This window comes from Osmerus mordax, chromosome 4 (assembly GCF_038355195.1).
Source record: "Osmerus mordax isolate fOsmMor3 chromosome 4, fOsmMor3.pri, whole genome shotgun sequence".
Classification (NCBI taxonomy): Eukaryota; Metazoa; Chordata; class Actinopteri; order Osmeriformes; family Osmeridae; genus Osmerus; species Osmerus mordax.
This window is the reverse complement of record NC_090053.1, coordinates 21,676,873-21,694,450: the sequence shown is the minus strand read 5'-3', so window position 1 is coordinate 21,694,450 and position 17,578 is coordinate 21,676,873. Positions and strand designations below refer to the sequence as shown.

Here is a 17,578-nt window from a genome sequence, read left to right as displayed (position 1 = left end):
AAGTGTTCTCTACACCCTTCAAAAAAAGAATAACAAACGAAATATGAACAGGAAGATACCCTGACATTTCTTAATACTTTCAACAACAACAACTATATATTTTTCTTGTAGCCGTTTGTCAGCCATTGTTCGTAGGGGCAGAGCTTAATACCACCACCACCCAAAGTTGTCAGCTCCCTCCCCACGCTAAAATGGATCAGTCATGCGTGGCGGCCATTGTTATTCTGTTGCTGTTGGAGTTTGCAGCTGGGAAAAGTCACATGAAGGAAGTGGTCTCCTGCTGGGCTCCACAAAGCCATCTCTTCTCCCAGCGCTGGAAAGACCAGGCGCAGAGCAGGGGACCCAACACTTCCACAAACAAGGAATGTATTCAAACTGCAACAGCCAATGTTTCATGATCTCACTGGCCTAGTACAAGTTGATGTATCCTTAATGTAGCGATGTAAGGAAAGGGAGCTTTTTGTGGTGTGTTAAATGTAATCAAATGCTCTAAAACAAAGTTAACACAAAGGTTAAATGAAACAGGACAAGTCAATTTTACATGTTTATTTTTCTTCAAATACACAGTAACAAACAGGCTAGAAGACCAACTATACAGTACAACTAATATTTTTTTCTTTTACATTTGATACAGAGCTGTCCTTTATTTTGGTTGCTCATCATAAGTACAAAACTTCACTGATGAAATCTCTATGATTACAAGGACTAAGTTTGGACAGAACAGTCATTCAGACATCTGTGTTAGCACTCAGCACAGTTTCTCAAATGCAAATTCTCTAACCCTGAATTGCACAGCAACTCAAAAACAAAGCATTGATAATACAGACAACTAATTGTTGTTATAGCCCCTTACAAAGCTAAACCGAGGCAGTTATAGCAAGTAGTTTGATAAATATCCATCTACATTTCACTAAGGTCAAGCAATGTTTTCAATAATACTTAAGTAAAATTTTACTGAAAAAAGTAAACTGATGTTGGATACTTTAGGTTGCCCACAATCTTTAAAACAGTGTTTACACAGGTTTCCCCACATTTCAACACTAAGTTATCATGTAAACTGACTAATATTTGAAAGACACTTAATTATGGAAATAACTGACAGTAGTTGTAACGATGATCCATTAAAAACAGATTTTGTTTGATACATTTTGTTATACCACAAGATAAAAACCTGCTATGTAAAGGGTCACTTACTGAACTTTGGCATAAAACATTTTATCCCACCAGATGTTCACGTTCACCCAAAATCAAATCTGAAATCATTGGATTGCAATGGCAAGTACAATAGTTAGTGCTAACAATTATATTAATCTATTAAGGGATGAAAGGGACTATGGACTGTCTCTTTTTAATGGGTCATTGTTATTGCTAACTCATTTCACCACATCTCTTAAAAAAAGAAGAATGAGATCTAATATGAGACACATTTAACAACAAAAGTAGGTCTGCAGTTGCAGGATTCCTCATGGTGTAACAGAACAAATGGCAGGCATCGTTGCTTTGGCAGAAACAGGGATCACCTTCCATCATCCAGCCAGCAAGGTCAGGATCTTGTTACCATCCACGCTAACCCAGTGCAGATCCTCCACGATGTTTATATGGAGGTATTTACAGTTTACATTGCCAAATTCACATTTGGAAAAATACATTAAATTTACATTTTATGTAACAAACAAAGACTGATTACAGAAAAAAAATATTTCAAAGCTGTATATAAATATTTGGAAAGTGTATAATGTAACTCTGTGACCGAAGGTCGAAGCCACACAGAAACACAGAGCTGAAGCAGGAAGAGTGGCAGCAGTGAAGATAAAAACTTCTCGTTTTGTTGCACTCGGATGCTTGTTGTTTTGATCATAAGCAAATATGAAAGCTTATCGTTATAAATAGTATAGTATTATCATAAATATCTCAAATTCAGTGATAGACATACTTTTAAAAGTTAAATATCCTGAACACTGTCCTTCGAGTAAATACATCCATAAGTCACTAAAATTCATAACAAAATCTAGGAGCCGTCATCTCAAGCCCACACTTACGAAAATAAAATCCTGCCTGCCTAGCTACTGAAGAACTACCTCGATCCCTTTCAATGACGCCATCCAAATTTCTATATTCCTAAAGATATTTTGTCATTGCATATTGGGAAGTCGATAAAAGCCACATTCAAATACGCTTATTCTAGCCCTGAAAAAAATCCCCCCAAACATGTTTTCACGTGTGTCGATGTACATTCGGTTGCTGTGTGCTCTGCAGTTCAGTCGCAGACTTGGGCCCGTTTGGAGAAGAGGGAAAAGCACAAGGTCCATCCACCCTCACCTGCCCACCCTCACCTGCCCGGCCCCACCTGCCCACCCCCACCTGCCCACCCTCACCTGCCCACCCCCACCTGCCCACCCCCACCTGCCCACCCTCACCTGCCCACCCTCACCTGCCCACCCCCACCTGCCCACCCTCACCTGCCCACCCCCACCTGCCCACCCTCACCTGCCCACCCTCACCTGCCCACCCCCACCTGCCCACCCTCACCTGCCCACCCCCACCTGCCCACCCGTCCACCCTCACCTGCCCACCCCCACCTGCCCACCCTCACCTGCCCACCCCCACCTGCCCACCCTCACCTGCACACCCATCCACCCTCACCTGCCCACCCCCACCTGCCCACCCTCACCTGCCCACCCCCACCTGCCCACCCTCACCTGCCCACCCTCACCTGCCCACCCTCACCTGCCCACCCTCACCTGCCCACCCATCCACCCCCACTATGGGAACAGTGTTCCTGAGTCTGTGACCAGATCATTGTAACTGTTTGTCTACTAGCAGCCTGGCAGCTTGGCGTGTAGACCTGGAGGAGACCTCAGGAACCCTGTTCAACAGCTTCCTTCTGGAGAAGGATGGTTCGGCTGAGAGAGAGGAGGGGAGGAGGAAGATGGTGTGTGTGTGTACATGCACTTGTGTGTATATGTGTGAAAAAGAGAAGGTGTGTGTGTATGTACGTGTGTGTGTACGTATGTGTGTGTTAGACAGCAGTCTCCTGGTCCTCTCTCTGGATCATCTGGTAGTGCTGGCGGTTCTCCAGGTACTCCGCCAGCTCCTGGTCCTCTGCCTTCTCTGCTCGCTGCTTAGGTGTCTCACCCTGAGAGGACAGGAGGAAGGAGGGAACGAGGCGAAGGAGGGGGGCGGGCGGAATGAGAGGAAGGGTTTGGGACAGAATAAGCAGTTGAAAAAATTACAGAAGAGAAGAGAGAGAGTGAGAGAAAGAGAAATGTTATTTTATTGTATATTTTATTTAATTCTAATTGGGTGTGCTTTGCCTTCGGCAAGGGCACAACCTTTGTTCTCTCACATATATATTATTGGGTGTGCTCAAGCCTTCGGCGAGAGCACAACCTTTGTTCTCTCATATATATTATTATTATTCTTTTTATTATTCTTTTTGCCCCCCTAAAACTCAGTCAATATTTGGCCTACATAGACAACGTAGGTGTCAAAAGTTTCGTCTTGGTAGCGATTGAGTTGCTTCTATTGGAATTTACGTTCCGTTGCATGGTTTAAGCTTAAGTTAAGTTTTTGTGGCGAAAAGTGAAGCTAACGGTGGCTAATTTGCTAGCCACAGTCACTGACGTTACTAACGTCACTGCGTCACTAACGTCACGAAAACACGCGTGACTACCTTTGCCAGAACATTCGTTTAGCATCTGTTAACTTGGGGGATAACTAGGCTAACTATAGCTTTACTGCAAGGCAGCTGCAGAAACGCCACAAGAAAAGAGGCCAGGGTGATAACTATTTACTCATTTTACTTTGTGATATGACACACAATTGTGATGTGTAATGTACAATATAAGCTGATATTATTAAGGAAGTACATCTACTTTCGGAAACAGTAGTCTACTATTTCACTGAAGTATTAGCATCATGACATTAGCCTGTGTTGCCCGGGCAACACATACTACAGTGGTCTATGATGTATCTGTTTTCAATCGTTAAAATAAACATTCCTCACATATACATTTTCGTTGTAGGATTTATTCTGACATTAGTAAACGATTTGTTGGTGAAATTACCATTACCTGTGGTTTCAAACCAGTGTAGCTCACTGCAACGCTGTAGCCTACTGTACCCGAGACACTAGTGTGAGTAGCTAACAAAAACTCCTCAGCTGTTTAAGTCAAACGGCAACAGAACATGTTCGGCACTCCCCTTACTCAAAAGTCTTTCAGTAGGGAAACTATCTGACTACTAACCTGAACTTCATTGCCACAGCCTAAACTTTGTCAATCTGTTCATGAAAATAATTAATTTCAGCCTAAACCGTACAACGGAACGTTTAATCGAATTCAACCAACGCAATCGCTATCAAGACGAACACAGCAGTACAGTAGTCTAGTACTGTACTGTAGTAGTAGAATTTACCGGGGCAGCTTCTCCACACAGGGCTATATCGCATTTTGAGTTGTTACTGACAATGATCGCTACCAGTGAGCTTTTTATGAATGAGCGATTTTCCACTAAATAAATGTCAAGCTTATTTACGTTTTTGGGGGCATATTTTCAGTTAGCAGATGGTACTGTTTGAATCGCGATTCTATCTTCTGCCGGTAAAGTCGTAGAATAATCTTCAAAGGGGGTTCTTTATTAATGAATGAATGCAATATGAGTAGGCTAAATGCCTGAAAATATCACGAGAAGGGACAACTTAAAAGGACGTTTAAGTCATAGAGATTAGGTCCATTTGTACACCGGTCTGCCAAATGTATTCGTTTTGATTCAGCCTGTCAGCTGCCTCTTGCAGGGGAAATGAGAAGGCATCATATTTCATTCTACACTTCACTCGTATTTTGAGTTGTAAATGAGCAGCAAAAAAAAGATGCTTTTAAATCTATGTAATCTTTATAAATAATAAGTAGGCCCGATGCATTTTTATATAAAATATACAGACCCCTGTGCAACCGACGCAAGCAAGCACACCCTACAATTTCCCCAGAAATTGTATCCTCTCTAGTTCCACTTAGTACTGCTAGTTTATGTACCTTTAGTATAGATAGTCCACATTTTTTAATTTTAGGTTCCTATATGTTTATTGTATGCACCTTCCTGCCAAAGCAAATTCCTTGTCTGTGCAAACTTTCATGGCGAATAAATCCCATTCTAATTCTGAGAGGGGGACACTGAAAACCTTGTAAAAGTTCAGTTGGTGAGCCTGAACTGTCCTCTCCAACACAAAATAGAATGAATCAAAACATGAATCATTTTTAATTGTCTGGAAGAATTCTTTCCAGTGATGTGATGTTTCTGGTCACCCGTGACTTCACCATGGTGACAGGTTACTAAAGCTACGGAGGATCTATGAATCAGGCCAGGGGTCCTGCAGGGCTGCATTACTCACTGACACCAGACATTAATCATCATTATACACAGACTGCAAGTCCCTCAAGAATAAAAAAGGAGTTTCTTTTTACTGGACCTAACCTAGCAATTATGCTAACAATTAGCTCTAGTTGAATAGTTAGTGATTATGCTGCTAGCTGTGGGATAAGCTAACTGCTAGCTGTGGGGAGAAGCCAAGTGCTAGCTGTGGGTGCAGAGGCTAGCTGTGGGTGCAGATGCTAGCTGCTAGCTGAGGGTGCAGAGGCTAGCTGCTAGCTGTGGGTGCAGATGCTAGCTGCTAGCTGTGGGTGCAGATGCTAGCTGCTAGATGCTAGCAGAGGCCAGCTGCTAGCTGTGGGTGCAGAGGCTAGCTGCTAGCTGTGGGTGCTGAGGCTAGCTGCTAGCTGAGGCTAGCTGCTACCTGTGGGTGCAGAGGCTAGCTGCTAGCTGCTAGCTGAGGCCCACCTGCAGGTTTGTCTTCATGAGAGATGCTCCAGCCTCCACCAGGTAGTGGCAGATGGTTCTCTCACACGCCGTGGCTGCTTTGTGAAGGGCGGTCTCCCCTCTTCATGACGCGCACACACACGCGGAGGCGTGAACACACACACATACATACACACACACAACACTACCAGGTCAAACCACTACCAGGTCTCCAATCTTTATTACTTCAAACCCACATCAGACAAGAATGACTCACGTCTCCCTCTCTGGAACATCCAAGTGGCTTGTAGGAGCTGCACATTAACAAAGGAAAAAATGTCATACTTTAGTAAAGCCATCATTAATGTGCATGATTGAATATGGAGACTTTGAGTCGTACCGTTGTCTATGATGTACTTGACAATCTCCTTGTTGCCCAAGCTCACGGCATAGTGGAGTAACGTGCCCCCCAGGCCATCCTGGGTCGCCATGTCGGCCCCCTGTTGGTGTAGCTCCCTGAGCTGAGGAAGGTACTGTGTCACTAACCTCATTTACACAAAGGCTTTCACCACTCATACATTAATAAATATGAATAATAATCTTTTGACTTACCCTGTGAAGGTCTTCTGACTTCACACACTCCATCAACTCTGAAACTGTCAAAACAACGATGAACTGTTACGTTGCCAGCACATAAGACACGTCAGTTCAAACACTTCCTTGTAGTCTGCCGGTAAGGAGGAACCAAAAACAAGATCTTTACCTTTTTCTGGGTCGCTTGAGGCAGTGCTCTCAGAACTGGGAGTGAAGAGATATTTATAAACAGGTCATTAGAATGAAGATATTTAGAAACGTGATTGACTTAATTTAGATGGTTAAAGGGCTACCTTACATCCCCACTAAGCATGGAAAAGAAGAGCAATGAGTGTGCGACACAAAGAAGCATTCCTAGACAAGGAGAAGCATTCCTAGACAAGGGTTTGAAACTGGCTAACGTTGCGGTGGACCAATGAACACTGAGCACCTCTCCTTGGTGTTAAAGACGAGGAAACAAAGACAGAAGCGACACGGAGCAGGAAAGAGAGAGACAAGGCGTGAACAGACAGTATGAGGAAGCAGGAAGCAGAGTGATGACAGGCCTCCTCTGATCATGGAGGCCTGCATGCCTCAGACTGCAGCATTTCCATGTGTTGATTACTCTCATCAGTATCAGCCGATTAGCAGAATGAGTCAGGAGGATTTTTAATTTTTTGCAGATAAGAAGCCCTAAACACCACAGTTAATAGTGCATTGTTTGGTGGCCAGCGAGGCTGGGGGCTGGATGTGAGGCTGGGGGCTGGATGTGAGGCTGGGGGCTGGATGTGAGGCTGGGGCTGGATGTAAGGCTGGATGTGAGGCTGGGGGCTGGATGTGAGGCTGGGGCTGGATGTGAGGCTGGGGGCTGGATGTAAGGCTGGGGGCTGGATGTGAGGCTGGGGACTGGATGTGAGGCTGGGGCTGGATGTGAGGCTGGGGGCAGGATGTGAGGCTGGGGCTGGATGTGAGGCTGGGGGCTGGATGTGAGGCTGGGGGCTGGATGTGAGGCTAGGGGCTGGATGTGAGGCTGACCTGCAGAGGCCTGTCTTGGAGGAGGCCTGGGAGCCGCCGTAGGCCAGAGTCTCGATCACAGAGCTGTCACTGGAAACCCTCTTCCTCTGAGAATCCCTCGCCCTGTCAAGAGAGGAGAATGGAGAAATGATGAAGACGAGAGAAAGAGAGAGAGAGGGAGGAACAACACAGAGAGAGAGAGAGAGAGAGAGAGGGTGAAGGGCTATATGTGTCTGCATGTCTGCCTGCCTGTCCTTCTCACCGTGGTCCAGGAGAGGAGATGGGGGAGGAGGAGGAGGAGGGGAAGGCGAATTGCTGGGCGTCGGGCTGGGCCTCCCCGTAGGAGTCCACCAGGTCGGGCATGCCTGGAGACGTGCCCACCGTCTCCTTCAGCACCAGCTCAGGGTCCAGGATGAACAGCTCGTCCTGGGAGATCTCTGTCACGTAATTCAGGTGCTCCTGCGGGCCACGAGGGAACACAGCATCGTGTCATCCATCAAACCAGTCAGAGGAGTACTGAATACTGTCCAGAGTTCAGGCCAGCAGTCTAGAGCACGATGCTTTCGAATAAACACACGCATCCAACTGAAGCCTGCTGAATATTAATACTTCACTGTTTTTTCTCTTAATTATGTATTTAATTTGATTTATTATATATTTAATAGAAGCAGGTTCATGTGTTGGTGGCTTACCTGCGCACGGTCTATCCTGTAGAACCGATCGGCAGTTGTGCCTAAAAGTGAAGACCACGCAGCAAAATGACTTTCACAGGTTATATTTTGACACCAAGTAGGTGCATGGCCCCTTGTTTTAATGTCAGAAGCACTACTTGTTTTTACTTGTGTAACTTACTACTCAGGAAATGTACCAGATCTGCATTTCTAAAGTCTCACACTGAGGAAGGAAGTATAGTGATCACAATGTTTGCTTCTGTTTCAGAATACTTACAGTCAAGAAAGCACCATTTTGGGGATAGCTTTTGGGAAGACAGACTCTCTGATTTCAACCCATCACTTTCCTGTAAAAGAAGTAGAATACATTTGAATAATTGAGCTCTTCTTCTTCAATAACAAATCAGTTATGACTTACTGTGCTTTGTTTTAACAGTGCCATGCAGTAACTACATCTTCCACAAGAGAGCAGAGCAGTTTAAATGACCGATCCTTCTCTCCTTCTCGTGTGAGAGGGTTCTCTTATCGCCCTACCTCGTGTGAGAGGGTTCTCTTATCGCCTTCTCATGTGAGAGGGTTCTCCTTCTCGTGTGAGAGGGTTCTCTTATCGCCTTCTCATGTGAGAGGGTTCTCTTATCGCCTTCTCATGTGAGAGGGTTCTGTTATCGCCCTACCTCGTGTGAGAGGGTTCTCCTTCTCGTGTGAGAGGGTTCTCTTATCGCCTTCTCATGTGAGAGGGTTCTCCTTCTCGCGTGAGAGGGTTCTCTTATCGCCTTCTCATGTGAGAGGGTTCTCTTATCGCCCTACCTCGTGTGAGAGGGTTCTCCTTCTCGTGTGAGAGGGTTCTCTTATCGCCTTCTCATGTGAGAGGGTTCTCCTTCTCGCGTGAGAGGGTTCTCTTATCGCCTTCTCATGTGAGAGGGTTCTCTTTCTTTCCTTCTCATGTGAGAGGGTTCTCTTATTGCCCTACCTCATCCAGGGTCTGCTGGAGAGTCTCGATGTGTGATCGACACGTCTCCAGGTCGCTGTCTCCCGGCACAATGATGACCCCCAGAGGGATAGCTGAGGGGGAGGGGGGGGAGGAGGAGGGGGGGCGGGGGAGGGGGGGGGGGGAGGAGGGGAGGGGGGGGGGAGGAGGGGAGGGGGGGAGGGGGACAGTGTTATGGACACTGCAAAGCCTGCATGGTTCTTCTATTCCCATACACCATGGTGTACGGTGAGTATTGACATGGTTATATTAGGGGTATGTGTGTGTAAGTGTATGTGTGTGTAAGTGTAGTTGTAGGTGTGTGTGCATGCGTGTGTGTGTGTGTGTGTACTTACAGGCCTCTTTCAGTTTGTCCTTGTCGTAGTGCAAGGCCTCATATGCGTGCATGCTGATCCTGCTCACTCTGATCTGCAGGTTCTCAGGAAGGAACTGCTGACTGAACACACACACCAAGTTAGAGAGAGAGGAGGGAGGAGAGGACAGGAGATCTGGGAGGAGAGGAGGGAGGAGAGGAGGGAGGAGAGGACAGGAGGGAGGAGAGGACAGGAGGAGAGGAGGGAGGAGAGGACAGGAGGGAGGACAGGAGGGAGGAGAGGACAGGAGGGAGGAGAGGAGGGAGGAGAGGACAGGAGGGAGGAGAGGAGGGAGGAGAGGACAGGAGGAGAGGAGAGGACAGGAGGGAGGAGAGGAGGGAGGAGAGGAGGGAGGAGAGGACAGGAGGGAGGAGAGGAGAGGAGGAGAGGAGGGAGGAGAGGACAGGAGGGAGGACAGGAGGGAGGAGAGGACAGGAGGGAGGAGAGGACAAGAGGACAGGAGGGAGGAGAGGAGGGAGGAGAGGAGAGGAGAGGAGGGAGGAGAGGACAGGAGGGAGGAGAGGAGAGGAGGAGAGGAGGGAGGAGAGGACAGGATGTCTGGGAGGACAGTACTGACTCGTTGAGCTGGGGCATGGAGATCCTCCTCTTGGTCTTCTGCACCAGGTTGGCCTGGTTCCTGAGGGTGATGTGGATGAGGGAGGGGGCCAGCTTGCAGGGCTCCCCATCCACCTGCATGGGGATGGGCTTGGAGGTGGTCAGGGTCACCTCCTTACACTGGTGGAGACGCTCCCCATGACCCCCCACCTGCAGCGTGGCCTGGGGGAGGAGGGGGAGGAGGAGGGGGGTAACAGGTGAATTGTTATTGCTTTACATTCAAGTTAATCTTGTTGTTCCAAAAGATGACTAAACAGGTGAAAACAGAATGCTAAATATTTACAGTTGACCATTATTATATAATTATCAACAACATAAACAACTAAATAAAATGTGCATTCTCCGCTCTATATTCACAGTGTGTACACGTTGGCATTAGCATTTAGCATCGAGCATAGCATCCATCTAAAAAAATTCCACTCACCAGGGAGGTCATAGTGAAGCCGATGACCTCGATGCAGCCGTCGTCGTGTCTCTGGGGGTCAAAGTCGTTGTGGTCGCCAGGGTGACCCCAAGGCATGGTGCCAGCGCAGTACCTGAGGCCACACAGCAACACAACAGAACATGAATCATCCAAACCATAATCATTACATTTTACAGTGAATGACTACTTACAGAGCCTACCATCCATCCTAATCCTGTGTGTATACAAACAGTCATGTTCTTGCATAGTTGTTTGAATGAATATGTGTGTGAGCGCAGCGTGTGAGCACAGCGTGTGTGTGAGCACAGTGTGTGTGTGAGCACAGCGTGTGAGCACAGTGTGTGAGCACAGCGTGTGAGCACAGCGTGTGAGCGCAGCGTGTGTGTGAGCACAGTGTGTGAGCACAGCGTGTGAGCACAGCGTGTGAGCGCAGCGTGTGTGTGAGCACAGCGTGTGAGCACAGTGTGTGAGCACAGCGTGTGAGCACAGCGTGTGAGCGCAGCGTGTGTGTGAGCACAGCGTGTGAGCACAGTGTGTGAGCGCAGTGTGTGAGCGCAGCGTGTGAGCACAGCGTGTGAGCACAGTGTGTGAGCACAGTGTGTGAGCGCAGCGTGTGAGCACAGCGTGTGAGCGCAGCGTGGGAGCGCAGCGTGTGTGTGAGCACAGCGTGTGAGCACAGTGTGTGAGCACAGCGTGTGAGCGCAGCGTGTGAGCGCAGCGTGTGAGCACAGCGTGTGAGCGCAGCGTGTGAGCACAGTTTGTGAGCGCAGCGTGTGAGCACAGTGTGTGAGCGCAGCGTGTGAGCGCAGTGTGTGAGCGCAGCGTGTGAGCGCAGAGTGTGAGCGCAGCGTGTGAGCGCAGCGTGTGAGCGCAGCGTGTGAGCGCAGCGTGTGAGCGCAGCGTGTGAGCGCAGCGTGTGAGCGCAGCGTGTGAGCGCAGCGTGTGTGTGAGCGCAGCGTGAGCGCAGCGTGTGAGCACAGTGTTTAAAAGTGAAAAACGTGAACCTGGGAATGTTGAGAAAGAGAAGACACTGCAACTTGAGGTCCTGAACTTTAGAGGTCAGGTCTGTGCCGTCACACTGGAGGGGACAATATGAGAGAGAGAGATAATAAGACTGCATGCACTTTCCTTCATACAGGGTTAGGGTTAAAGGTTAGGGTCAGAGTTCAGCCCTCCACACTTGATGTCTCACTCACCACAACTTTGATGTGTTTGGCCAGGTCTTTGGAGCTGCCACTTAAGAAGTCAGAAAAGGCCGTCTGCAGAAACACACCCTGTGAATTACTCATACACACAGAGGGAGGTCAAACTGCATAGATATACGTAACCTAGAGACACTCACCCCTGCATAGAACATCTTATTGCGAAAACGGCTGTTGAATTTCTCTGGGTTGGCCTCTAGGGGGAGACAGAACAACAGATCCAGAGAGGGGAGAGAGAGAATGAGACACAGGAAGGGGGGACAGAGCAACAAATAAGAGTATGTCTCTGTCTGTGTCAGGTACGTCTGAAAGCTGCTTTTACAGAAGGATTGGAACCCTAAGTGAACAGACCTCTGGACTCGTGGAAGCCCAGCGTGACGTGAGCGTCGAAGCCCAGGCTAAAGTAGTTGTTGAACACGTCTATGGGGAGCTGAAGGAGAAGAGCACACGTGTATATATTAAGTACAGAAATAACATTTGATTTAAAATGTACATACAGGACTGGATCGGGCTGGGGCAGGGCGGGGCAGGGCAGGGCGGGGCAGGGCAGGGTGGGACCGCACCTTGTCGGTCTGGTGCTCATCCTTCTCCTCCTGGCAGACCTCGGGGTTGGGCTCCACCTGCAGGGACCAGCGGTCCAGCTGGACCACGTTCCCATCTTCCACGTGAGACAGGATTTTGGACACCGGCTCGTCCGTGTAGCCCTGGACGAGAGGACACAGGACAGCTCTTTTTATTACATCTGGATTTCTTTATTTTATTTTTTGTACAAAATCACACAAAAGGCAAAGAAAAAGGCAAAGAAACACATTTACTTCTTTTGATCAAACACGTCAATAAATTGGGTCTTCATCATGAGACTGAGAGATTATAGAGTTTGGGTGTATGTATGGAGCATGGCGTTTCTAGTGGTTATGTTTCCTGTTCTCGTGTTGAATCCCGGGCGTTCCTGTCAGGCTGGGGTGGTCCGTACTCACCCCTCCCCAGTTGAGGGTGCGCGCCAGGTCATTTCCTGTCCCCAGAGGAAGGACGGCCACCGCGGGCTGAGGGTTCAGTTGCAGCTGGTCCAGAACAGAAAGGATCCAACCCACCTGGAGGTCCACAGTCAGCATTACCATCCACAGTTAGCACTGCTAGCATGACCATCCACAGTTAGCATTACTAGAATGACCATCCACAGTTAGCATTGCTAGTAATTATGATCCACATTTAGCACTACTAGCATTCCCATCTACAGTCCGATTAAACTGTTACTCAGTAGGCCTACTAGGTATGCTAATAATTCATCGAATTCAAGCATTACTTCCACATATTCCTTAAGACAGGTCAACAACTTCTGGTAGCTAGCAGTTAGGTTAGCTACTTCTCACAACAAAATGCAGTTTGAGAAGTTTGGATGAAAGCGATATTCTACTTACAGTTCCATCCCCTCCACACGCTAATATCCGCAGGTTGGGCACTTTGGCATACATTTCCAACCTTGAGAAAACAAATGCACAACCAAACAAAACTCAACATGTCTTTCTAGTGTTGGTTGTAGCTGTGTGGCAAACAGGACGGTGAGGGTGGATTGTAGCTGTGTGGCAAACAGGATGGTGAGGGTGGGTTGTAGCTGTGTGGTAAACAGGAGGGTGAGGGTGTGGCTGGTCCTCCTACCCCTCTCTAGGTCCTCCCTGTGTGAGGTCAAACACCTGGCGGGGGTTCAGGTACCACATGAACGACTGGATTATCTTAGCTCCCTGGAGAACACAGAGAAAACAGTGTTTACAATCCATCAGACACTAATATTCTACCCACAACCTAACCTGATGACCCAGATATACAGATGCAATATGTAGCCGCGTGAAACGCATCAGTTATGTGCTAATTGGGGCCAAACGTGTGAAGTCTCTGGTGGTGCTGGAGGATGCGGGTCACCTGGTTGCCTCCACTCTTGGGGTTGACGAACACCAGCAGAGGCTTCATGAGCTGGGAGGGAATGGGCTTCACGACAAAGGGCTTCCACTGGCCGTCCTGGAGCTGTGGACAGGAGAGGAGGTCAGGCTAGGACAGTCTGTGGTGTGGGGTAAGGTGGGGTAAGGTGGGGTAAGGTGCTCAGGGGGGTCCATGTGGCTTCACTGCTGTAGCTAACCTCTGGAGCCTTCTTGCTGGGCTTGCACTTAAGAGACGTGCGTTTCTTCTTTTTACTTGATTTTAACGAGGTCTGAGGGAGACAAAGCAATTACGTATGTAAGTTTACAGTCACGATCGCTAAAATACCTCAGGTGTGTCACCCAACTGCGATTACCTGCGCTTTCCGGACGCGTACGATCCAGGTGGGAGGGACGATGACAGAGGCATGTGCTCCCAGGGAGCAGGGCTCTTCTATCTGCTGCAGCATGAAGCAGGTCACCTTGTTGTGGTACTGCAACACAGGGGTGGGGGTGACCATGACCAACAGTTACCAGGAGACTGAGAGAAGGTCTGGCCTTCAGATATCTGACTCAGAGAGAGGGATGACTCACTGCCTGCTTGCACCACGAACAGCTAATGGCAACAATCTCTTTACTGTGGAACGAGAACTTCTGCTGGAAACCCTGTGATGGTGACAAAAACATTAAACACAAACGGGATGATTCATTTATAAGTTTATTCCTGGCTCTTTAAGTGTTGTAATAACGGTAGCATTGTGCTTGTGAGGGGAGCAGTAATAGAAATGGTTAGCGACCTTCCCGCACTGTCGACACTTCCCCCCCTGCCGGCGCCTGTGGACCCAGTGGTGTCGGACAACGTTTGGCTGAGATTGAAACACCAGTGATCAGTCATCTCACACTAATATACACTTAACCATCCAGTAGACTGGAACAAATAATATGCAGTACTGACTTCTCGAATGTTCCTGGATCCTGGATCCCTGAACGATGGCTTGCACCTGAAATTTATCTACGGAGAGAAAAAGTATACGTTTTAAAAATGACCAACTTCAAGCACATTCACTCTGAATATTCATCCAGTTTCCATTCAACAACTTACTTTTTCTAGCTGCTCAATGCACATTGTATGGACCGATATCTTGCAACCAGCACATTTCTTCCTTGCCACCGATTTTTGCTTTGGGAGCATGATAAAGAGAGAAAATTAGTCATGAAACTACAAAGAAAGAAGAGGATTCTGACATCAATAAACCGTCATCTCCATTCTGTCTACTTGACTTCCACAGATACAACAATCTGCAGCCAGGGGGCGATCTAACCCACAATTTCGGTTCTGGAGCAGGAAGTCTCACCATGGTTTTGGCGATGCAGTACTGCTCCCCTACATAGCAGAAATCCCCAGAAACGCTTGTTTCAAACCAGATATGGTCCCCAAACTGGGCGTTTTCCTGTGAAGGAAGTGATCATTATACACCTCCATGTTGTCAGACTAATTTAATACAGCTTTTTAAATTAGAACCAGACATTTGGGCTGATTAAATCATTTAACCATTTAAAACTCACACAACTCTGAGGTAACAAAGTGAACTGCATCAGGATCAACTTCATTATATATATATATATATATTTGCCACAACATCTTAACTTAAGTTCATGTTCTTTTATAAAAATAGGAAGACATGTTGGGTTAGAAAAGAACTACAAATCCCATGTCCACTCACAGTCCAGTCCACGGTGCTGCGTATCTCTCGGGGGGGCTCAGTCTTGCAGGGCGAGGAGGCGCTGGGCTCGGTGGTCAGATGCTGCAGGCCAGACTTAGCTATGGCTTTCCTACAACAACACAGAAACACAGGCTTCTAAACATGCATGTCAACAATGACTCGATTTAGGGGCCATACCGACATGAGTTTTTGCCATAAAAACTCATGTAAAATATATTGTGTAAAGGTGCTGAGGGCTATAGAGGTTTTCCTGTCATTGTTTAGTTGAACATGCGCTCTGTGCGCCTGCTGTCCTGTGTACGTGTGCTCATCATGCATGTGTGTCTGTAGGGTTAGTCACCCCAACCTCTGCCACAGACACACAGCAGCTGGAGCAACTGAACATTTGTGAGTCAGAACATCCAAAACATGCCTCCTAGACCTTTGTCTCTTTGCTCCCTGCCCCCCCCCCCCCCCCCACACACACACCTGCCCCCTGAGTAGCAGGGGGCAGGTGTAGCAGCACAGTGGTGGGCAGCTAACCAGGAGATCAATGCAGTGGCGGTGAGTCACTTTGCTCAGAGCAGTGTCTCTTTGTCAGCGCCGGGCTAGTGAGCTGCAACCTCAGAGGAGAGGCTCTACGTGACAGAGAATGAGCAGGTCAGGACACAACACACTGCTCCACCCCATCTGACCTGACCACAACAAGGACAATCTTATAAACTCCCTGTTAGCCTATTAGTGGAGGTTTCAGTGTTTAAATGGGGACAAATTGTTAAGATGTCAGAGCTCATTGTTGTTAGTGACTTGATTGTTGTTTTGTGTTTTTACCATGACAGAGGCGGTGGGTGTTTTCTGTCTAGTTTACAGAATAGGACAAATGAATATTATCTTGGAGCATCACAAATATTCTTTTAGCCTTTTAGCGTCACAACAAACAAACAAAACACGACTACATCATCAGTAACTCCACACACCACAACACACGACTGGATCTAGACGGCACAACCCCCACAGGCACTACGGCAACACATAGAGAGACGGGACCTGGAGGTCCTGGACTACGTACAGGAGGAAGCCAGTCCAGCTCTCCAGCCGGGGGTCATAGTGAGCCCCCAGCCCAGGACTGAGGGCCCCAGGGCCCCTGTAGAGGGCGGAGTGGTGGAGGTACACAGAGCTCCTCCGGCTGGGCATGGGGGGGCCGCGGCCCGGCCAGGGACTCCCCACCTTGGAGATGTGGGAGAGCCGCCTCCTCTTCCTCTGGCTGGACCGCACGTAGCGGCCCGCATCGTCCGGCAACAACCGCGAGGAGTTCCTTCTCAGGCAGCGAGGGGCACGTATGAGCGGCCGCGAGGGTGACGGCACGCTCTCCACCAGCGCCCCTAGAGGCGAGGAGGAGCAGGAGGGTCGGGGGTTGAGCCACCACGAGGTGTCCTCCATCTCCTGGTCCGACAAGCTGACGTCCTCGGCCACGGACGACTCCTCCTCAGAGGGCAGGTCTTCACCCTCCGACCGGCTGGCTCCATCCTCGGGGCTCAGGTCGTCGCTGTCGTCCCCGTCGGAGTGGAGGGTGCTGGAGGGGGACGGGGGCTGGTTGCCTCCCCTCACCTCCACCTGGGGCTCCCCGGCGGGCCCCCCTCCTCCCCCCTCCTCATCCTCCTCGGTCATCTGGATGAGGCTGGCCAGCAGCATGGACGGCCCCAACAGGTGGGTGTCGATGGTGCGCAACTTCCCCGCCTTCCTGCGCCGCACGGCGAAGCGCGGGTTCATGCTGGGAGTGGTGGTGCTGGATCGCCTCCGGACGTAGCCGGACGCCTTGCTGTAGCTGGACGCCTTGCCGTAGCACACCACCCTGGCCAGCCTGCCGCCCCCGGCGCTGGGCCCCTGCTGCACGCGGGAGCCCCGGCGCTGGGCCAGGGCGGCCGACGGGAGCCCCACGCTGGAGCGCCGCCGGGCCTTGCTGGTCGGCACGGCGACACTAGGCCGGCGGGCGCAACAGTAGACATCCTCGGACGGAGGGCCGGTGTCCTTCCGCTTGAAGTGGCGGAAAAAGGTGTCCATAGCGACGGGGACCCGGGGAAGGATGGTCCTTCTTAGATTATCCTCTCAGGCTGTTGGTGCAGAAATACGTCAACGAGGGACACAGGATTAGAGAGCCCAGCCCAGCCCAGCCCAGCTGAGCCCAGCTGAGCCCGGCCTAGCCCAGCCCAGCCCAGCTAAGCCGAGCCCAGCTGAGCCCAGCTGAGCCCGGCCTAGCCCAGCCCAGCCCAGCTGAGCCCAGCCCAGCTGAGCCCAGCCTAGCCTAGCATTCCCCAGCCCAGCCCGGACGTTA

At 49.3% G+C, this 17,578-nt stretch overlaps 1 protein-coding gene across 1 annotated transcript; it reads right to left on the bottom strand.

Annotated features, from left to right (window-relative positions):
- Positions 1 to 2,784: 2,784 nt before the first annotated feature.
- On the bottom strand, positions 2,785 to 17,307 carry dgkzb (diacylglycerol kinase, zeta b). The gene is made up of 32 exons (XM_067234096.1): positions 16,316 to 17,307; positions 15,268 to 15,376; positions 14,899 to 14,994; positions 14,646 to 14,723; positions 14,499 to 14,555; positions 14,341 to 14,409; positions 14,138 to 14,209; positions 13,921 to 14,037; positions 13,765 to 13,836; positions 13,551 to 13,652; positions 13,290 to 13,372; positions 13,052 to 13,112; positions 12,611 to 12,724; positions 12,197 to 12,337; positions 11,985 to 12,063; positions 11,774 to 11,829; positions 11,628 to 11,690; positions 11,436 to 11,509; positions 10,432 to 10,543; positions 9,970 to 10,169; positions 9,375 to 9,475; positions 9,022 to 9,113; positions 8,329 to 8,398; positions 8,073 to 8,113; positions 7,643 to 7,839; positions 7,402 to 7,503; positions 6,557 to 6,591; positions 6,406 to 6,449; positions 6,194 to 6,314; positions 6,071 to 6,107; positions 5,836 to 5,935; positions 2,785 to 3,136 (listed from the first exon to the last, which is right to left on the bottom strand). Exons 1-32 carry the CDS (start codon positions 17,305 to 17,307, stop codon positions 3,020 to 3,022), a joined length of 3,804 nt encoding a protein of 1,267 aa, XP_067090197.1. The 3' UTR covers positions 2,785 to 3,019.
- Positions 17,308 to 17,578: the final 271 nt, after the last annotated feature.